This window comes from Aquarana catesbeiana, linkage group LG03 (genome assembly GCF_042186555.1).
Source record: "Aquarana catesbeiana isolate 2022-GZ linkage group LG03, ASM4218655v1, whole genome shotgun sequence".
Taxonomy (NCBI): domain Eukaryota; kingdom Metazoa; phylum Chordata; class Amphibia; order Anura; family Ranidae; genus Aquarana; species Aquarana catesbeiana.
In genome coordinates this window covers 87,576,192-87,599,585 of record NC_133326.1, presented here as the reverse complement: position 1 = coordinate 87,599,585, position 23,394 = coordinate 87,576,192, and the positions used below count along the sequence as shown (strand labels likewise).

At 38.9% G+C, this 23,394-nt stretch overlaps 1 protein-coding gene across 3 annotated transcripts in view; it reads right to left on the bottom strand.

Annotated features, from left to right (window-relative positions):
• CGNL1 (cingulin like 1) overlaps positions 1 to 23,394 on the bottom strand; it is a 155,648-nt gene that overhangs the window by 84,076 nt on the left and 48,178 nt on the right. For all 3 annotated transcript variants that reach the window (XM_073618802.1, XM_073618800.1, XM_073618801.1), the window contains exons 4-8: positions 23,240 to 23,333; positions 19,225 to 19,326; positions 12,447 to 12,595; positions 4,553 to 4,694; positions 1,910 to 2,122 (exon numbers count right to left, since the gene is read on the bottom strand). In XM_073618802.1, coding sequence (XP_073474903.1) covers positions 1,910 to 2,122; positions 4,553 to 4,694; positions 12,447 to 12,595; positions 19,225 to 19,326; positions 23,240 to 23,333 — 700 coding nt within the window. The remainder of the gene's footprint in view (positions 1 to 1,909; positions 2,123 to 4,552; positions 4,695 to 12,446; positions 12,596 to 19,224; positions 19,327 to 23,239; positions 23,334 to 23,394) is intronic.

The window sequence follows — 23,394 nt, the reverse complement described above, 5'->3', positions numbered from 1 at the left end:
CAGAGGGTCTCCCAACTGTATATCCTATTGAGAGTACATTATACCCCTGTAAGGTTACATAGAATGGGCAGAGCTCCAGACTCATTGTGTGGCCGATGCAGGGCAGCGTCTGGGGACCTGATTCACCTCCTTTGGCGTTGCCCCAAACTCCATAGGTATTGGACAGAGGTCCTGGCTACACTAAATCAGGTGTTCCAGGCCAATGTCCCCCTAGATCCATTGTGTTGTATACTGGGAGTTCTGGAGGGGGTAATTACGGAGGAGGTGACGAGGGTTGCATTTGCACGTGCACGTGCTGTTCCAGGCTAGGAAGGTAATACTGATGGGATGGAAGTCTGCTACGCTACCTAGTAGCAAAGCATGGATACTAAATATGGGAAAAACGCTTATAATGGAAAAATATATATACCAGCACAGGGGCAGCCCTGGAAAATTTGACAGATTGTGGGACCCGTGGTTGGATGTGCCTGGAATAAGTCCCATGGAATTGGTACAGATGAGGTTGCTAGGAAGTGTTTAAAGATGTGACAGGCAGATGTCGAGAGAGTGTATTGGAGAATGGAGGAGGAAGGTGTGTGGATACTAGAGAATGTATTGCCGGTTTAATCAGATGGGACATATAGTCCGAATGCTGACAGTTCTAAGATGTAAATTATAACACCCAATTGATAGCTATATATCATTACGTGGAAGAAAAAAGAAATGCTGAATATGGTTCATGTATAACTGTAATGTGTGTCTTTTCTTATGAGCAATAAAACCTTTTCTGATTTAAAAAAAAAATAAATAATCAAGTCACTAAAAAGTCAAATAGAGCTTACAAAAGACTCACCCAGTTCATAAAGCTTCATACTTTATAGAACTTCAGTCTACATACCTGCCATTTTTAAGTACACAAGATAAAAGGTACAAAAAGCGTATTTGACATCTGAGTAGCAACACCTTTGCAAACACTACCAGTGAGTGCTTATTATGGCATGCTAAGGAACCTAAAACTATGTACACCTTTTCTTAAAGTAAATCTATCAGAAACATGAGGGAGCCACTGGCCACTTAAGAGTTACTTAATGCATACTTGCTTAAAAAAATAAAAATAAAAAATAAAAAAAAAGATGAACCTTCAAAGAAGCAAGTGAATACTTACCTGAACCTCTCCTACAGATTGCACCAGCAAACATCACTCTGCAAAGAGCCCAACCCCCCCCCCCCCATGCACTCAGTGGCTCCTCTCGCCAGAAGTATCCTGTGCTGAAGTAGGGGTCAGTGGGAATTAGAAAGAGCATTAGGGGACATGCGTGATTCTGAAGAATTTCCTGGCAAGAATTTTTTTTAAAGCATCAGAGTAGTGTTTGGCCACAGGGGCAACAGGTGAGGGACGTTACTTATTTCCAGGTACATTTTTTTTTTTTTTAAGCAAGTTAGTTTAAGCAACCAGGTCCCTTTATGCACGCAATAGAAATGTTTTAAAACATTACAAAAAAAGTTTAGATTGTTCATGCAACCCAACAAATCACCAGTTCATTCTTCTATACATGGTAGAGATGGAGGTAGATTGAATTGCAGTATTTATGACTAGCATAAATCACATTTCTGAAAAACAGCGGTGTCGTATTTAGCTAGCATTAAAACAGTTATCAGAGTGGTCTTTCATAAAAATATATATTTTTTAAATATTCTGGCTTTTTTTTAATATTTTCGGGTGGTGAGGAAATACAGTATTTAAGAGATTTAATGGGAGGCTTAAAAACTCCAAGTCATTTATGTTTTTGTTGCCCTCAGAATGGCCTCCGATATGCCACAGTGAGCAATGCCTATGAGTCATTTGTCCACTGATGACCTTCAAGCTATCCTCATAGTTGTAACAAAGTACTTAAAACCGTAGAGCTCAATTAGTTACTATGTAATTTACCTCCATTGTGACCTGAAGACTCTCTCGCATCTTTTTCAGCTCTTTTTCATATTGTTCTTTTAGCTTATCAATTTCCTGATCATGAGTTGACACCTCTTCTTTAAGTGCTCCCTTTAAAGCAGTGAGTTCTCGTTCTCGCTTCCTTAATAGATCTTCTTGTTCTTCTTTTGCCATTAGCAACTCTTGAACTCCTTGTTTCATGTGCATGAGTTCCTGAAAAATAAAATCATATGGACCATATTTACTAAACATGATGGAACCCGTAATAACAAAGGACCAGAACATAATGCTTTCATAACAGTCACCATTTGGTATGTGTAGATGGGATGAAAAACTAAGATATATTTGAAAAGCTTTACATCACACTACTCTTTCAGATTATCACCGAAGCTTTTTGGTTGCACCCTACTACACTTTTTTCATTACATGCCGTGGCTTGGGTATGAACATAAGGGCAAAATAAATGTGCTCACAACTTGCAGATGCTTGTATTGTTACTATACACTAGTAAAACAAGTGCAGTGGTTGTGGCCAATGATACATCTGCAGCTTTCTGATACAAAAGTCCTTGCTTCATGGTTCTTCCCTGTAAGGCTATTAAGCCTGCACTAATACCAAAATGCACTGCTCGTTATTTAAAATTCTCCTATGACTGGACCTATTCTAGTTCTTTGGACTGCTGAGTTTAATATAATATAGCCAAAATGAGCACACATTGCTTAAATTTGGTAATTAGCAAAAATAAATAATAATAGCAACATCATTAACATGATAAAAAAGAGAATACTGGGAAGCAGTAGGTGAGAACTCAATAAAAGCTGATATTCAGCAAACAGCTATTCAGCAAACACAGCTCAAATGTAAAAAAAAAAAAAGGAAGAAAAAAACAAACACATAAAAACTGCAGTAGCACTACTTCCAATTTAGAGTAGAGTATAGAATCAAAAAACAAACTTGTGATGCAACTTGATTAAAGAAGAATTCCAGATATGGCATTTCATACATACTGTAGTTACATTGGTCCAGCTTAGAACTATGCATAAACCAAAGGAATGGCACCCATGGCAAGCACCCAAGTATTAACTAGTGGAGATCACTGTAGTAGCTTCTGCTATTACAGGGATTTCCAGCTTCTAGAGCAGTGTTTCTCAATCTTTTTTCAGTCAAGCACCCTTTAAAATCCTCCACAATCTTAAGGCGCCCATTCTAAAATGTAAACGAAACTAAACTTTACATAACGCAGCAACATCCACACACGTAGGACACCCAATGTTAGAGGTGATTTATTCTTACAAAGCAAATATATATTTGCACACTGGTACTGACTAGTATTCCGATGTTTCTCTTCTCACTCAGTTTCTTTCTCACTCAGCTAATGTGACCCCAGATCTGATGGGGGGGGGGGGGGCAGGGGGAGGGGAGGGTCAAACAAGGATGTTGTGTAAGTGCCCAAGGTCCTCCTTATCAACCGATGACATCAATGGTTGTTCAGATGCAGACAGCTAGAAGGTTGTAATGGCGCACAATGAAAACCTGTGGCTTTGTGTAACTAAAAGGTAGGCTTGATCTACCCACTGGCTTGTATACGATTTTGGGCAATCTCCAAGGCAACCCTGAAGAAACCTGAAGGCACCCTGGTTGAAAAAGGCTGTTCTAGGGGGATCCCACAGGTATAGTAAATGCATAGTTATACTGGTCCAAGCTGGACCAATGTAACTACGTCTAAAATGCCATTACCGGAATTCTTCATTAATCATCCTTAAAAATGATCATTATTGAGATATAACTATTTAACAAAAAAGCAACCAGCTAAATATTAGCTGACACACAATTACTGCCTTCATATGGCCTAGGCAACAGATCCACATTACCAAACATAAACAAAACATAAAATCAAGGTTTTCCTAGCATGCCAAAATAACAATTACGAAAGTATACGAAATAAAATGCAACTTGTGATTTTTGATTTTTTGACTTGCGCAGGGATCTGATTTTATACAAAAAATGGTAATTAGAAGTTAATATTTCTCTGTACTTTTGGTCCAAAAATACCACTGTGATCCAAAACACATCTAAAAAGATAATTTCTAAAAATAAAAGTTCGGAACAAGCGAATAGATACAGCGTTACCCAACACAAGGTTTATAATTGTTCAAAGACTCTTATGATTTACACTCTTCAGCCATACTGCACTGCCCGGAAGATCACTGTACTATTTCCTGACTCCATATTACTGATCAATTGTCCAATGAGCAGACTGGAGGCACTGAGGTAATAAAAGGAAGCTGAATTGCTCAACCAGTAATTTGTTGTATTAGCTGCCTGGCTAGGCAATGTGTCAGGTGTGTTTATAAAATTGCAAGACTATTCCTTTCAGCAGGAAAAAACAGTAAACATATGTATTTAACCTGCGTATTTATCATTTTTCCCCTGGAGTTTACCTTTAATTATGTTGCTACGCACCAATCAAACTGATAAGCATGTGTGCAACTATGAAGAATTATACATAGTAGTATGTCAGTCCCTGCGGTTTCTTTTTCACCATTATAGCTTTCGTAGGGCCTGGAAACTGGATGTGTAAATTAAAATAGATTTTAAATGTAATAAATAGCAGCAGCATTAATGCAACACTACAAAACTGACCTCTATCAAATCCTCCCTTTCTCCATCATCAACAACAGAGCGCTTTGCATTGTCCAATTCATCATGCATTTCTGACAGCTGCTCCTGCAGGTCTCTAATTTCAGTCTGATACTGCTCCTGTTCCATCTTCAACTCAAATAACCTGTCAAGGAGAAAACAAATGCTGCAAAACCAATAAAGGCTTCTCACAGTATTTTGTAACTTACAGTACATGTGAAATGATGCTTGCCAGAACAAAATAAAACAAAAAAGCGCCTTTGTGGTTACTTGGCAAGAAATGAAAACTACCAAGATCCCCAAGACATCAGACGCCCAATTCAATACACATAATAAAAAAGGAATAAAGAAAAAAAGTTGACCTAAGAAAAGAGGTAATCTTGGTTTTTTACCCCAACCACGTTCCAACACACCAAAGCGTCAGTAAATAAGGCCCCATTCACACTAGCGCGTTTTTTGATGCATTTTGCATTTTGCAGAAATGCACGGGAATTTTTTAACATGGGTTCCTATGGAACATGTTCACATCAATGCTTTTTTGTATCTCCGCGTTTTTGGAAAGGGTCGGGGACTTTTTCTCATGCAAAATGCAGCGTTTTGCATGTAATGGTTTTCAATGGACAAGCATCAAAAACGCAAGTGCACCTTTTTTGCTGCGTTTTTGATGCGTTTTTGGTGCGTTTTTGCCGTTTTTTTTTTTTTTTTTTTGTAATTTTTTTGTAAGACTGTAAAAAAAAATGAAAAAAAAAAAAAAACGCAAAACGCAAATCGCGGCAAAAACGCGGCAAAAACGCCGCTAAAACGCGGCAAAAACGCGGCTCAAAAACGCGGCAAGCATGAAAAAAAAACCTCCAAAAACGCTCAAAAGCAACATGCATAGGTGTGAATCGAGCCTAAGCAAGAATTATCTCCCATCTTAGGGAGGGACAGAATCTTAAAGCATTGCTTAATATGTTGTGAGTGCAAACATTTTTGTTAAAGAATGATGATTGGACTAAGTAGCTGTTTTGAAAACCTGTATATTTGAGGCATCTCCCTTTGCCAAAGAACAAAACTCTAGTTAAGTGGGTTCTTAGCAGGGTGGATATAAATCAATCAAATCAAATTTTTCTTTATGTAAAACTGATTTTATTTTATTTAAATCAATTTGTTTGATTTTTAGCAAATTTTAATAAAATGCTTTTGGAGTAAAAATCTATCTAAAGATAGTTTTCTATTTATGATACATTAATAATTTAGTTTATTCAGCACGAAATGGAGCTTAGTTATGTAGCATGAGGCTGTATATTCTGCAAAATTTAAATTTTCGGTAAACTCATTCAATGAATCCAAGATCTGCAAGCGGAGATAACATGCACTGCATTGATGCATTTACATAATTTCACAGTACCATGAGATAGCCAAAGTTCAGGAATATTCCTTTATCCCATCATTTTGCAAATCTATGTACACTACAAACTGTATGATTGAATCGGTTCCGATATCGCCGTTTTACTAACCTGACCGCTTATTATTCTAATTAGGAAACATTCATTTTGTTTGCAAATATTAAAGCGATTCTAACTACCAGCAAGAATAAGTCCTTACATTTAAAGAGCACCTGTCATTTCAGATCCATCATGGCAGCGCCTGTTAGCGGGCATCCACTCACCTGCTGCCGCCACGTCCCTCACCTTGTTGTCACTGCAGCATTACCAGGCGTCCCATTAAAGTGAATGGGACTGTCAGTGAGTCAACAGCGGGTCAGAGGACAGAAATTGCTATCAATAAGCACACAAGGGGTGCTTTTTTGCTTTGCTTTTGTGAGATACCTTTTTTTGTATGCATGATTACAATAAGTAAAAAACACTAACATTATTTTGAACCAAGAAAATGCCTGCTTGGAAATCCTAAAGTATACAAAAATTATACTAAAAAGTATAATAAAAATTTGGGAATAAAGGTTGGGTTTGCATAGAGGAAGGCAACTAAATTATCTTTAAAAAAAAAAGGGCTGGGGCTCATGGACTCCAATGAGAGAGGTGAAGGCTAAAAAGAAAAACATTGTGAGTGTAGAACATTACTTGTCAAGTCTGCAATTGTTCAAAGCGTGGTTTGGTTGATTTTGAAGAACCCCTGTTAACTCTTGAAACAGATGGATCAGAATGCTGTCAAATATTTAAAAAATCAGCAACCCATAAAACTAGTTTATGTAAGAAGTAGAGCTGCACGATTCTGGCTAAAATGAGAAGCACAATTTTTTTGCTTATAATAAAGATCACGCATTCTCGCGACATAACATCATCTTTCACATTATACAAAAAAATTGGGCTAACTTTAGTGTTTCGTTTTTTTTTTTTTTTTAAATCATTAAAGTGTATTTTTCCCCCAAAAAATTGCGTTTGAAGGATCGCTGCACAAATAGTGTGACATAAAATAATAACCACCATTTTATTCTCTAGGGTCTCTGCTAAAAAAAAAAATTATATATAATGTTTGGGGGTTCCAAATAATTTTCTAGCAAAAAATACTGATTTCAACTAGGGATGGGCGAACGGAGCATAAGTTCGGCCCGAACTTTGGTTGTTCAGGCCGAATTTTGGTTGTTCAGATGTTCTGCAAATTCGAAAGCCGCCGGCGGAACACCATTAAAGTCTATGGGACACTAACGCGAAAAAACAAAAGTGTTCATTTTAAAGGCTTATATGCAAGTTATTGTCATAAAAAGTGTTTGGGGACCCGGGTCCTGCCCCAGGGGACATGGATCAATGAAAACAAAATTGTTAAAAATGGACGTTTTTTCAGGAGCAGTGATTTTTTTTTAATGCTTAAAGTGAAACAATAAAAATGAAATACTGTGCCTGGGGGGTGTCTATAGTATGCCTGTAAAGTGGAGCATTTTTCCCGTGTTTAGAACAGTACCACAGAAAAATGACATTTCTAAAGGAAAAATTGTCATTTAAAACTGATCGCGGCTGTAATGAAATGTCGGGTCTGGGCAATATAGATAAAACTCATTGAAAAAAAAAGAGCATGGGACCCCCCCCCCAGTCCATTACCAGGCCATTTGGTACAAGTACCCCTACCATTTCACAAAAAAAGTGTCAAAATGTTAAAAACGACAAGACACAGCTTGGGGACAAGTCCTTTATTAAAACATTTTAAAAAAATAAAAATGTCCCACGATGTCCATTCATCTTCTTCTATCTCACCGCGACGGACCGAAAAAGAAAAAAAAAATCCACAACCGATCCTCCTCTATGAGAGGCTGCCGTGGTGTGACGCTTCTTTGTTGATAACAGTCCTTATATAACTGAGGGCGGAGCCACCCGGTGACGTACCTGGGTGACCCCCTCCCTCTGATGCCACAGGGACTTTTCTGTGGCTTCCTCGTGGCGTCAGAGTGGGGCGGGGCCACCCAGGTAAGTCACCGGGAGTCACCGGGAGTCCCCGCCCTCAGTTATATAAGAACTGTCATAGGTGATGAAGCGTCACACGGCGGGAGCCTCCCTTAGAGGAGGATCGGTTACAGAGTTTTTTTCTTTTCTTTTTCAGTCCATCACGGCGTGAAGAAGATGAATGGACATCGCAAGACATTTTTATTTTTTTCCTTTTTAATCAAGGACTTGTCCCCAAGCTGTGTCTTGTCGTTTTTAACATTTTGACACTTTTTTGTGAAATGGTAGGGGTGCATTTGTACCCCGTTACCATTGCACACAGGGGGGAGGCCTGGATCTGGGGGTCCCTTTGTTAAAGGGGGCTTCCAAATTCCGATAAGCCCGCCCGCAGACCCCCACAACCACCAGGCAAGGGTTGTGGGGATGAGGCCATTGTACCCATCAACATGGGGACAAGGTGCTTTGGGGGGCTACCCCAAAGCACCCTCCCCATGTTGAGGGCATGTGGTCTGGTACGGTTCAGGAGGGGGAGCGCTTTCTTGCCCCCCGCTTTTCCTGCGGCCTGCCAGGTTGCGTGCTCGGATAAGGGTCTGATATGGATTTTGGGGGAGACCCCCTACGCCATTTTCTTTTTAAATTTGGCGCAGGGTTCCCCTTAATTTCCATATCAGACCCGAAGGGCCGGGTATGGATTTTAGGGAGACTGCCACGCATTTTTTTTTTTTTTTAAATTCATTACAGCTGCGATCAGTTTTAACCCTTTAATGACTAAGCCTATTTATGAAATTTGATGTTTACAAGTTAATTTTTTGCTAGAAAATTACTTAGAGCCCCCAAACATTATATATATTTATATATATATATATATATATATATATATATATATATATATATATATATATATATATTTTTTTTTTTTTTTATTTTTTTTTTAGCAGAGAATTTAGAGAATAAAATGGCGATTGCTGCAATATTTTATGTTGTGGTGTTTTAAACGCAACTTTTTGGGAAAAGAGACACTTTCATGAATTTAAAAAAAACAAACAGTAAAGTTACCCCAATTTTTTTGTATAATGTGAAAGATAATGTTACGATGAGTAGATACCAAACATGTCACGCTTTATAATTGCACGCACTCGTGGAATGGCGACAAACTACGGTACCTAAAAATCTCCATAGGCGATGATTTAAATTTTTTTACGGTTACCAGGTTAGAGTTACAGAGGAGGTCTAGGGCTAGAATTATTGTTCTCGCTCTGACGATCGTGGTGATACCTCACATGTGTGATTTGAACACCGTTTACATATGCGGGCGCGACTTCAGTATGCGTTTTCTTTGCTGCGCGAGCTCGCGGGGACGTGGGCGCTTTAAAAAAATTTTCTTTCTTCTTATTTATTTTTATATTAATAAATTGTGTTTTAAAAAAAAATTTTGATCACTTTTATTGCTGTCACAAGGAATATAAACATGTGACAATAATAATTGATGACAGGTACTCTTTATGGAGGGATCGGGGGTCTAAAAGACCCCCGATCCCTCCTTTGCACTTCAAAGTTTTCAGATCGCCGTTTTCGGCGATTCTGAATACTGTCATTTTTTTTTTTAAACTGGCGCCATAGGCATGACGTCGCTTCCATGTTTACTATTAGGAGGCTGGAATGAAGCAGCTCATCGTCCCCAGCCGCCGATGGCGGACGATTGGTCATTGGGCCTCCCGATGGAACGGGAGGCCCGGTTAGAGCGACGGAAGGGGGGGGGGGACGTCCCCTCCCGCTCCTCCGGTATAACAGCAGAGTGGCTTTTAGCCGCATCGGTTGTTATACCTGGAAAGCCGATCGCTGGCTCTAAAAAACAGTACTGGGATGATGCCTGCAGCTGCGGGCATTATCCCGGTACAACCCCAGAAAGCCGAGTATGCACATCTGCGTACGCTCGGCGGGAAGGGGTTAAATGACAATTATTCCTTTAGAAATGTAATTTTGGTACTGTTCTAAAGATGGGAAAAATGCACCACTTTACTATAGACACCACCCAGGCACGATATTTAAAGGAATATTTCATTTTTATTGTTTCACTTTAGCATTAAAAAAATCACTGCTCCCGAAAAAACGGACATATTTTAAAAAAATGTTGCATTGATACATGTCCCCTGGGGCAGGACCCAGGTCTACAGACACTTTTTATGACAATAACTTGCATATAAGCCATTAAAATGAGCACTTTTGATTATTCATGTTCGTGTCCCATGACTTTAACAGTGTTCGTGTGTTCTGCCAAATTTTTTGCCTGTTCGGTATGTTCTAGTGCGAACCAAACCGGGGGGGGGGGGGGGGCATTCGGCTCATCCCTAATTTTAACATGTAAGCAGCAAGTGTCAAAAAAGGTTTAGTCTTTAAGTGGTTAAACTGACCTCATTTACAGACAGAAGTTCATCCCCTCATCTAAAAGAACTATATGTTACAATGTTTCTCTATAGTGTTGTAAGAAACTTGGCAGACTGCCTGTTTTTTTTTGTTTTTTTGACAGCCATCGGCTTGAGCAAAGAACTCTCTGCACTGAATCGAGGAAATGCTTTTTTAAGATCGGGAGGGGGGTAAAATCGCAATCTCAATTCTTTAACGATTAATCATGCAGCTCTAGTAAGAAGGAATAAATGGGAGTCTGGACCTTAAAGCATTGGCAGGGTAAAGGTTTCAGGGAGGGCTGGAACATTTATTTCTAGGCAACTATCACTTCATTCCAGAAAAAAAAAACACACGCTTGCTTTATTCCTTATAGGGCGTACACACGGTCGGACTTTGTTCGGACATTCCGACAACAAAACCCTAGGATTTTTTCCGACGGATGTTGGCTCAAACTTGGCTTGCATACACAAGGTCACACAAAGTTGTCGGAAAATCCGATCGTTCTAAACACGGTGACGTAAAACATGTACGTCGGGACTATAAACGGGGCAGTGGCCAATAGCTTTCATCTCTTTATTTATTCTGAGCATGCGTGGCACTCTGTCCGTCGGATTTGTGTACACACGATCGGAATTTCCGACAACGGATTTTGTTGTCGGAAAATTTTATCTCCTGCTCTCCAACTTTGTGTGTCGGAAAATCCGATGGAAAATGTCAGATGGAGCCCACACACGGTCGGAATTTCCGACAACACGCTCCAATCGGACATTTTCCATCGGAAAATCCGACCGTGTGTAGGGGGCATTAGAAGGAAACTATTCTAATCAAGGAGTTGCCTGATGTTTGAGAACCCATGTTATTCAGCAAGCACGCTTATTTGTATTCCCTGTATCTGTGAAGGAGCCTTGGAAAAACAAAATAAAATAATCTGCACCCCAAAAAAATTGACAATGAAGGTGCTCAACTTTCTTAACTTAAAACTCGAGATCATTGGTTCTTGTTGACAAGTGGCTTAAATACTTATCCTTCATTGACTTTACCATTATTGGAGTCACATTTTTCTCTCCAGAGGCTGCTTGACTCAAAAAAAAAAAAAAAATTGTCATGTTCCCTGCAGGGTCAAAACAGGTTTCTTAATGTCTTCCACTTTTTTAGCAATCTTTTTTTTTGAATTTTTTGTTTTTATGAATCCAAAAATATTTCCCTCAATGGGGATTCCACAGTACTTTGTTTTAGAAGAAGTGTCTTGGCCTGGATCTTGAATCATAATGTACTATAAACGGGAGGAAATCAGATTCTACATATTATCCTGACTGCATCTACTGGGGCACTAGCTTTACTATGTTTTGGCTGAAGCCAGAAAAATAATGCAAGTGCAATGCAATTTGTATGCAATATGGATCATATCCAAGCCATATCTGAAGACACTACATCAGATTTCTGATGTACTGGTCCAAATCATTTGGTGGATGGGGAATTATGGTGTGGGTTCGTGCAGATCCTGGTGATGTCCTCAAATGTCATAAAATGATGCTAATGTTTGCCATCCAGTGATATAGTTGAACTAACCAGTAGTTTACCTGGTAACCTTCTGCAACTCATCAAGAATCATTTAAAATGTGTACCAATATTTTTCTTTCATTTTTTTTTTTAAATCGGGTACTAAATATGATTAATAAGCCTTTTTTTCTGTAATTATTTCATCTGGTTTGCACTCAATTAGATTTGGGGTAACAGTGCCTTGTTTTTAACATGGTACATTCAAATAAGAATTGCTCTGCAAAATAGCTTAACGCCACATATAAGAAAAGAAGTATCCGGTCTGTGGGATATTTGCAAGTTAAAGTATGTTTAGCATCAGCTAGATAGGCATGTAAAATACATATTTAAAATGAATGTGTCAAAAGCCTTCCTATGCCGTTTGATAAAAATGTAACAGGTCTACTTTAAGGTATGCCTTTGATGCTAAACACCTGAGCTTCCCTGTACACTTGTCAATTAGTACACCTGACGCGAATGACTGAAAACAAAAGTACAAATGTTATACAAAACCCTGGGAAAACCAGACATATATTACAAAAAATTCATCATGTTTAACCGAAAGAAAATCTTACTCTTCTAGATGTTTTCTTAATTCTTTCTCACTCTCCCCTAGTTTCCCACGAAGAACCAAGTTTTCTTCCATGCTACGTTCAAGTTGTTCCTGGATGTCTTTCATGCTTGCCTTTGTTTTATTGTTCTGTTCTTTGTTGCTTTCTTGACTCTAGGTTTATGGCATGTAATGTCAGTTTTAGTAAAGCTCAGACACAAACAGTTAATATAAACATATATAAAAAGGATGCACAAACCGTAACATAATAGCGAGATCAAATATCGCTTAAGGCAGTCTACCTGTATACCTAGCTTATTCTAGTAAAGTCATGTTCTTCCATCAATAAAAGCCTTTATAATCTGTATAGTTTCAATTATTCGGGTTTCACTATACTGCCTTGCTGATGTATTAAAGTAAAATCCCTAAAGAGAAAAAGTGGGCTGCCTCTACCAACCTTTTCAAAAGGGTCACATTGACCCTTGTGGATCAGGAAATCAGAGAAAAAAGTCATAGGTTCTTATCTCCCAACCAGTTTAGGGTCAATGATTTAGAAAGTATTGAAAGCAATAATCAGGTTTGCATCCAGCAAATATAGTTTTCAGTAGGAACGGCCAGGCTTGGAAGCCTCCATATTTCTATCTTGACAGATTTTAAGAGTACACAACATAAAATGTAAAAATGTACCTACTAACACAAGCAGTCGAGCAGGACTTTCCTCTTTCTGAGTGGACGTCATATGATGAACTCTCAAAAGGAGCCGCACAGCGGCATGATCTGTCACTGGCTGTGTCCACGGGACACAGCCAATGACTGATCAATGTGCCGGCTCGCTGCCAGTACCATGTGACCGCTGTGACCAATCACAGCAAATTAGATGACAGTTGTAAACAATGGATGGCTTCCTTTAATGTCATCCATTGTGTACAATTGTGTTGCTAGCTGTGATTGGTCAATGTGATCACATAGTACAGACAGGACAAATCACAGCCCATCTGTACCATGTGGTTAGCTCAGGCCAATCACAGCTATTTACATCAAAACAAACTGAATGCATCAGTTTCATTCAGTAAAATGCTTGCTTATAGCAATGAAATATACTGTAACTTGCCATGCTTCTTACTAAATACCTTGGACTGTCTTCTTTCCAAAAAGGGGTCATTTGGGGGATATTTGTGCTGTCCTGACATTTTTTGGCCTCAAGAAATGGGATAAGCCATCAGTACATCAGGATTGATCAACTTTCAGACATTTACCATAGATTTTGAAGTCTATAATGTCCCTACAGACTAAATAATATACACTGATTTGGGTTATTTTCACCAAAGAAATGAAGCAGAATACATTTTGGCCTAAATTTATGAAGAAAGTTTATTTGTTTGCAAACATTTATAATCATATATTTTCTAAATTTTCTGTCTTTTTTCATGTATTTAGCAAAAAATAGAAAAAACCCAGTGGTGATTAAATACCACCAAAAGAAAGCTCTAGTTGATAAAAATGTAGTTTTGGTACCGTGTTTGTATGACTGCGCAATTGCCATTTAAAATGCCACAGCGATGAAAGCTGAAAATTGGCCTGGGCAGGAAGGGGGTAAACGTGCCTCGTATGAAAGTGGTTAACCGCTTCTGGACCAGCTGCCACAGTTGTACTGCTGCAGGTTGGCTCCCCTGCGCGAAACCACGTAGCTATACGTCGGCTTGCAGGGTCTGGATAGCAGGCACGCAAGCTCACTGCACAGTGGGGGTGCCGATGCTTGTGGCCGACGGTCGCCATGACCACCGGCCACGATCGATCATGAGCTGGAGACTAAACACACACTTCCCTGTTCTGTTCTGACAGGAGTGACAGATCGTGTGTTCCTATTAGCTAGGAACCACAATCCGTCACTTCCTCTAGTTAGTCCCCTCCCTCTTCAGTTAGAATCACCTCCCAGGGAACACATTTAACCCCTTCACCGCCCCCTAGTGTTAACCCCTTCACTGCCAGTGATAGCTGTATTAATGCCAATGGTTCCAAAAATGTGTCAAAATTGTCCGATGTGTCCGCCATGTCACAGTCATGAAAAAAATCGCAGATCGCTGCCATTACTAGTAAAAAGAAAAATAATAATAAAAATGCTACAAATCTATCCCCTATTTGTAGACGCTATAACTTATGCAAACCAATCAATATACGCTTATTGAGATTTTTTTTACCAAAAATATGTAGAAGAATACGTATCGGCCTAAACTGAGAAAAAACTTGCTTTTTTTTAACAAAATGGGGATATTTATTATAGCAAAAAAGTACATAAATATTGTGTTTTTTTTCAAGATTGTCGCTTTTTTTTGTTTATAGAGCAAAAAATAAAAACCGCAGAGGCGATCAAATACCACCAAAAGAAAGCTCTATTTGTGGGAAAAAAGACAACAATTTTGTTTGGGTACAACAACGCACGACCTCGCAATTGTCAGTTAAAGCGCCGCAGTGCCGAATCGCAAAAAACACTCTGGTCAGAAAGGGGGTAAATTCTTCCGGGGCTGAAGTGGTTAATGGACATTTATAGATTTTATCTACACAAAGAAAGATTTCCCACTCTTTACAATCACCCCTTATGCATGTCATCAGTTTTCAGCACCACCTATATTTGTAAGCAGTTATATTAAAGGATGAAGCACAGGAAGGGCAAAATTAGAGCCAAAATTTTTGATGAGCACCTTGAGAATTGCTACTACAACCATCGAACCAGATATTGATGCGTTAGTTTATCAAAAACAGTGTCAAATATTGCACTAGCTTCATGCTGCTCTCTTTTACCTAAAAAAAATGTATTATTAAAGTGGATGTAAACCTGAAATTTTTTTTTTTTTTAATGTCATAATGTAGAGTATAAGATTTCCTATCATTTGAGCCCAGTCTTGCCACAAATAGTTAATCCATCTCTGAGCAATCCTCTTTTATTTTTCAGTGAGATAAAACTTGACAAATAGAGAAAAACGTTGTCAAATCCTCCCCCTTGCTGTGAGTGACAGGTGATTTACATCTCGTGCACTAGCCTAAGACATGCATTATTTTTTAATTCCCTCCCACTCCTTTCTTCAGCAGCTCTGCAAGGATTGGCTGTTCCACACCTCAGCATGATTTGGCATGCTGAAGTCATGTGGTTACTTTCCTGTCTTTTCACTGGATGTTAGAGATCATAGCAGAAGTTCAGTGTTAGAAATACACAGGAGAAAATGCATATTGACAAGGGGAGTGTAGAGGTGGGCGGGGAGTCTACTGACATCACGACTCCACCCACCGAGCTCCAGACAACAGACCCACCCACAGAATCTGCAGTTTTTCGGGTCTAATAACAGACAGAGGGGAGACATTTGACAGGTAAAGATACATGCAGGAGGCATGTATATCCTTATAGATAACCCCCATGGCAGTAGTTTAGAAAGGATGACATTGGGTTTACATCCACTTTAAAGTTATAAATTAATAAGTTTTATTGCCTTGAAAAAGTATTCATACTCCTTGAAATTTTCCACATTTTGTTACAACCAAAAACGTAAATTTATTTTATTGGGATTTTATGTGATAAACACAAAATGGCGCATAGAATTGTGAAGTGGAAGGAAAATGATAAATGGTTTTCAGATTTTTTACAAATAAATATCTGAAAAGTGTGACGTGCATTTGTATTCAGCCCCCCTGAATCAATACTTTGTAGAACCACCTTGCAATTAGAGCTACAAGTCTTTTTGGGTATGTCTCTACCAGCTTTGCACATCTAGAGAGTGAAATTTTTGCCCATTCTTCTTTGCAAAATAGCTCAAGCTCTTTCAGATTGGTTTGTGAACAGCAATTTCAAGTCTTGCCGCAGATTCTCAAATGGAATTAGGTCTGGACTTTGGGTCATTCTAAGACATGAATATGCTTTGATCTAAACCATTCCATTGTAGCTCTGGCTGTATGTTTAGGGTCGTTGTCCTGCTGGAAGGTGAACCTCATCTTCAAGTCTTTTGCAGACTCCAAAAGGTTTTCTTCTAAGATTACCCTGTATTTGGCTCCATCTATTTCCCCAACAACTCTGACCAGCTTCCCTGTCCCTGCTGAAGAAAAACATCCCCGCAACATGATACTGCCACCACCGTGTTTCCGGGTGGGGATGGTGTGTTCAGGGTGATGTGCCAGATTTGTGGAGTGCACAACTAATAGTTGTCCTGTGGACAGATTCTCCCGCCTGAGCTGTGGATCTCTTCAGCTCCTCCAGAGTTACCATGGGCCTCTTGGCTGCTTCACTAAATAATGCTCTCCTTGCCCTGCCTGTCAGTTTAGGTGGACGGCCATGTCTTGGTAGGTTTGCAGTTGTGCCATACTCTTTCCATTTTCAGATGATGGATTGAACAGTGCTCCGTGAGGTTTTCAAAGTTTGGTATATTTTTTTATAACCAAACCCTGCTTTAAACGCCACAACTTTTTCTCTGAGCTGTCTAGTCCGTTCCTTGGCCATCATGATGCTGTTTATTCACTCTTCTCTAACAAACCTCTGAGGACTTCACAGAAAAGTTGTATTTATACTGAGATTAAATTACACACAGGTGAACTCTATTTACTAATTAGGTGGCTTCTGATGGCAATTGGCTCCACTAGATTTTAGTTACTGGTATCAGAGTAAAGGGGGCTGAATATGAATGCACACCACACTTCTCAGATATTTATTTGTAAAAAAAAAAAATGAAAACCATTTATCATTTTCCTTCCACTACACAATTAAGTGCCACTTTGTGTTGGTCTATCAAATACAATCCCAATAAAATACATTTATGTTTTTGGTTGTAACATGACAAAATGTGGACAATTTCAAGGTGTATGAATACTTTTTCAAGGCACTGTAGGTACATTATCTATATCAGAGATCGTTAATTTGCCCATATTTTTCTGCTCATCAACTATCCTTCTTGTTAGTGTATTTTATGTGTGGCCCAAGACAATACCTCTTCTTCCAATGTGACCCAGGAAGGTCAAAAGTTTGGACACCCTTGGTATACACCAACCTTTCTCCACCAGGGTTCTGTGGAATCTTAGGGTTCCTCTAGATTTTGCTTGCGTTTCCTTAAACAAAGAGTAATTTCTGCCACTCAGATAAGTACCCACTGACATTAATTATCTTTTTATGTATTTGAAAAAAGGCAGATTCTTCCCACTGACCACACATGTAAGAAACATTCTTCCCACTGACCTTCACACTAATGTGCAAGGAGCAGCAGATATAGTAATAATTAACAGGGGTTCCTTGAGACTGAAACATTATTTCAAGAGTTCCTCCATGTTAAAAAGGTTGAGAAAGTACTGGTCTACACAGACCAAAGTCTTTGACAATCACCAAATAAATTGGCTTTTCCAATACGTCATTAATAAGGTCACTATAGATTAAAGTTGGAGTGAAAGCTTCACATACATTATGTTTTCAGTTGACGCTAACATTAATAAACTGGAACAATATTATCTTTTTTTTTATTTAGGTGATCAGTTTAAAAAAATGTATCAAAAGTGTATCTCTAGCCAAAGCAGTTTACAGTGTGGGGTAATATTAGGATTCTCTGACAGGTTATTTTGTTGTCCGTCTCTGCAGAGGAGATTCTCCATCTAAATTTGCCCTGGTGACTATTGTCATCTGAACAGAAGGCAATGAGAAATTCAAAATTGTACAGTTGTTACTGCAACAGAAATGTAGAAAGAGGTTTCCAATAGGAGTAGCTGTTCTTGTTATAGCTGTATAAAAAGGCAGGACAGACAGGAATAAAAAGTTTTGACCAAAGAAACAATTTAAAGCAACCAAGTCCACTAAAACTGCCTCATTATGAATTCCTAACACAGTCACATTGCATGATGATGCCAAGGGAAGGCATTAGAAATTAAAAACACTTGTCCAACAATCCTTATATAGGAATTGTAATTCTCTGGCCTGATATATAGCCTATGCCTGCCCACAGTGCCATGTTTAATGTAAATAGGCCCTGCAACATAAAATATCATGCTTAGCCTTAGGACAGGGTATTTTAATTATTTCATATACCAGAAAAATGCTCTATAAAAACGCATCACTGAGCACAGGGTACAGTAAATGTAATTCATAACATCTTTATTAACATATATGAAAAGACAGCAGCTAGCACAATAAAAAAAAACCTTAAGGATCTGTTCACACTATTGCTTTCCAGATCGCAGGCGAAATCACTGCGACTACGAATCATCACAAATCGCGGGACGCCCTTGCGATCCCTGTTATTTTCAATGGCACTCAAATCGCGGAGCGATTTTGCCGTGATTGACGCTCGACAAATTATGTTAAAAACACACAAACAGGGGGCTGCAAGGGCGTCCCGTGATTTGCGGCGATTCTGCTGGCGATCCAGAACTCCATAGTGTGAATGGAGCTTAAAGTATGAAATAGCAACAATTCCTTCTCTAAATACTGGATATATAGTAAATAATGGGTAACAAATCATATGAATATATTACATATATCTCAGCACCTCCAAGTTAGGGAATAATGTATTCCCCTAGTTTCTCAGATCCGGATCAGATTGTATAAAGCCTACTTGACAGTAAAAAAGTGACTGCAGTCAAATGAGTAGAAATAAAACAAAGCCATACACTATATGCCATAGTTATTTGGTGCACCAAGTAGCCAAAACAGATCTTGTATATAATAGCTTTACAAAAAGCCAACACTTGTGTTGCTTTCACATAACTATCTACTTTGTATTAAAAAAAAAAAAAAACAATGCACATGTACATGAGAAGTAATGGTGAAAATAAATTTGTACCTTTGTTTGGTCATCAAGCCGTTTCTGGAGGGAAGCCAGCCTCCTTTCTAGTTCACTCTTTTGGTCGGTCAAAGCTTTGATTTCTGCTGTTGGATCTGGACTCTAGAGGAAAAGAAAGGAGAAGATGAAATTCATTTCAGACAACCCAAATATAATATTTGAACAGCCTAAACCATAAGAAACTTTGGTGAAGGATAAGCATTAGTTCAACTCTGTCCTGGGACCAATTCTGTTTAGTTATAAATGATATAGAGGGTGGGATAAATAGCTCGATCTCAGTGTTTGCTGATAACACAAAAACATGTAGGGCAATAACAACACCGCAAGATATAGAAACTTTACAGGAGGACCTGAATAAATTAATGAAGCAGGCTACTGCATGGCAAATGAAGTTTAACATTGAAAAATGTAAGGTAATGCACTTTGGGGTTAAAAATATAAATGCAAGCTACTCATTACGGGGAGAACCCCTAGGGGCTTCCAGGATGGAGAAGGGCCTAGGGGTCCTAGTAGAAGGCAGACTGAGCAATAGCAAGTAGAGTCAAGCTGAGGCTACCAAAGCCAGCAGAATATTAGCATGCATTACAAAGGGAATTTACTCCAGGAGATAAAACGATTATTCTGCCACTTTATAAAACTCTGTTTCGGCCATATCTGGTGTATTCCATCCAGTTCTAGTCACCAACCCTGAGAAGGGATGTGCTGGAGAGAGTCTAGAGAAGGGCAACTAAATTAATATGGGCACTGGAGGACCTCAATTATGAGGAACGACTACATGCGCTAAATTTATTCTCTTTAGAGTAGAGACACTTGAGAGGAGATATGATAGCGACATACAAATATCGCAACTGTGATCCCAGCGTAAGTATGAAACTTTAGTCCTAGGGAGTGTAAGAAGACACGGAGCCAAACGATGAGACTATAGGAGAAGCGGTTTAACCTTAAGCTGCGTAGGGGGTTTTTCACTGTCAGGGCGGTAAGGTGGTGTTGGCAGGATGCATGGATAGTTTTAAAAGACTCTTGGACGTGTATCTTAGCGAAAAACAATGTACAGGGATATGGGAAATTATTTTTCTACACACGCACCAACACAGGTTGAACTGGATGGAATGTTGTTTTATTCAACCTTACCAAATATGTAACTAATATAAAAATATAATCCATTCAGTTTTGCGATGCATTAACAACAGTAACCATGGTAACGACATCTGCTTCCACATTGAATTTCAATTATTTCTGGCCTGCTTCCATTCTGGGATCAACATAACCACCCCATCAAGTGGTAGAAAACCGGTGATCTTGGGGAGCCATAGCAGGGCTGGATTAGCGGTCCCCTGCACCAGAAACAGCCTTTTAAGGGACCTGGATAGGGGCCTTAGGCGAGTATTGCTGGCTCCACAAGGTAAGGGGCTTAAAAACTGTCGGCTTAGGTAAGGAGGGGGTGGGAGGGAGGGGTGGTATTTAAATCCATGCCATCTCATAATCATACTCTTCACCCACAAATGGAATCGTCAATGTTTACCGTTAACCAGCCCCTCTAAGATTGGACACGTAAAGATGTTGACCCCAAATTCAAAGTGAGCTTGACCTTTTACGATTTAGGGACTAAAATTCTTTGGTGTCTGATCTTAGGGGTGCATGGATTGGAATTACTATTTATTGGAGGACTATTAGACTTTCATATTTATGATATTATGTACATATAATTTTGTTGTGTTACATACATAATACTTTAAATCCTGTATTTGTGTATTATCAGAAGGTAGTGGAGGTGCTGTTTACTGTATATTATACTCTATCAGAAAGTCACTTTAAAAAATTTTAATTATTTGTACAACAGTGAACAAAAAGGCAAACATCCAAATAGAAAAAATGCATTAAAACATACCAAAAAAAGGAAATGATGAGGTGTAAAAAGAGAGCTCTGTCATTAAGTGGAGGAACACATGGTACATTTAAGCAATAATCATTAAGTGCCAGCACACTAGCGCATTTGCCTGCATGTTCTAAGGAGTGCTAATCTGCAAAAGAAAGTCATGAGACTTGGATTATTTATTTTAAAAAAAATGCCTCCATACTTTTCAAGCGAAAAGTCTTAGGAAAAGAATGTTATTTCCTTTTTCTAATCATTAGTGGGTCAAATTGACATATGTTTGTTTTCGATTGCAGTGACTAGAAAATTTGAGGGAGCAGAATGGAAATTTTTTCTCAAATAAATGAATTCCTAACACTGTATGTGGTTTTTATTCAGTCTAGTCCATTCACTCCAAAATCAAATGTTAAAAGTAAACAAAATCTTTCGAACTACAGTATATTTGAATGTTGTGAGACCTAAAACTTAGTACACACGGGCCAAATGTCGGATGGCATTGGACAGTTTCTATTCTATTTCTATTCGGCCCGTGTGTACTGCAGCAGGCCCGACAGAAGCCAGCCGTTCAGCCGGCTTCTGTCAAAGGGGCATGACCGAAAAAGGGCTGCCGACTGTCTCCCAATCAGCGCTCTCAGCCAATCCGGGGGGTGTCCCCCTGTCAGAACACAATAAAACAGCAAGGGAGATCGCTGTACTAACATTGCTGGGCTGAACGAAAAAAACTAATAGTGTGTACGAGGCTTTAGAATTGTCATTCTAAATTATATCCATCTATGACCAGCTTAAAGCCTTGTACACAGTATTAGAAAATTGGACGAACAATTTTTTTTTTTTCTTAATGTTGAAAATGAAAATGCCATTAATGGTACAAATATTCTCAAATGACAAAAGGAAAACTTCCCCCTTATGTAGCTACTTTCCAGCTTATAATCAGGTTGTACTTTGTTTCCGATCATGCATGTCTTGCAAATTCGATTTTTTTTAAAGGGGTTGTAAAGGCAGAAGGTTTTTTCATCTTAATACATTCTATGCATTAGGATAAAAAAAACCTTCTGTGTGTAGCAGCCCCCCTCCAGCACCCCCTAATTACTTACCTTAGCTCCTTCTCTCTCCAGCAATGCTCACGATCCCCTCAGCCATCCAGTACACTCCTCCTGATTGGCTGAGACAGAGCCGCGGCGCTATTGCCTCCCGCGGCTGTCAAAGTCGGTCAGCCAATCAGGGGAGAGAGGGGGCGGGGCCAGGTAAGGGCTCCATGTCTGAATCTATAGACGGAGCTAGGAGAGCTTGGTTTGGGTGCCCCCTGTAGCAAGCTGCTGGCTGAGGGGTACTGAACAGAGGGAGGGGCTAGGAGCAGCAAAAAGAGACCGAGAAGAGGAGAATACGGGCTGCTCTGTGCAAAACCAACTGCACAGAGGAGGCAAGTATAACATGTTTAATATTTTTAAAAAAAAGGAAAAAAAAACAAACAAAAAAAAAAAAACAAGCCTTTACAATCACTTTAAGCACGAATACTGTACTAATTCAATGAAAAATCGGTCGTTCTGGTAACTATCAAGTTATGTTTTCCAACATGTCCTTTCAGAAATTTGCATCCACATTGGCTCTTGAAAAGCAGTAGACCAACACTAACAAACAGAAAATCAAATATCTGATCCAAATTTGGAGATTTCCATTCAAATTTCTAATGATGTGTACTAGGCTTTAAAATCACTGTAATTTAATTGCATGCACAGTTGGTTAGATTCATACTGTTAAGCCTTGATGTACTATTCTTATTGTTTCCAGAAACAGAATCTCTTATTGAATTTCCAAGCTAATAGGACATGCAATAAAAACATCACTCTGCTGTTAGAGAATAAAAAAACGAGAAATGCAGAGGAATGGCAAGAGTAATCAATTTCCTTTCTTTTGTTAACATTTAATAAAAGTAAATCGTCACTTTGTCAAAGTTAAAGATTGTAAATATTGATCGTATGCTAGTAAAGTAAACTACCGTAGCAAATGCAACACAAAAGGAAATCTCAAAAGCAATAGAAAGGTCATTAAGAGGGAAAAACTAATACAGTAATATAATAAGGTTCTTATCTCCACGTGTGCAAAGTGTAAACATCAATTAAAGAAAAGGAATGGACTATTTACCTGGACATTGCTGGAGGCACGAGATTTTAAAGTCTGAATCTTTTCAAAGACCAAGTTGACTTTTCTTTTGGTTGCATCGTCATTATCGTGACTTCTGAAAATACAGAAATTCAATTGTAGTTTAAATTGCAAGTCATACTTTTTTAAACATATTT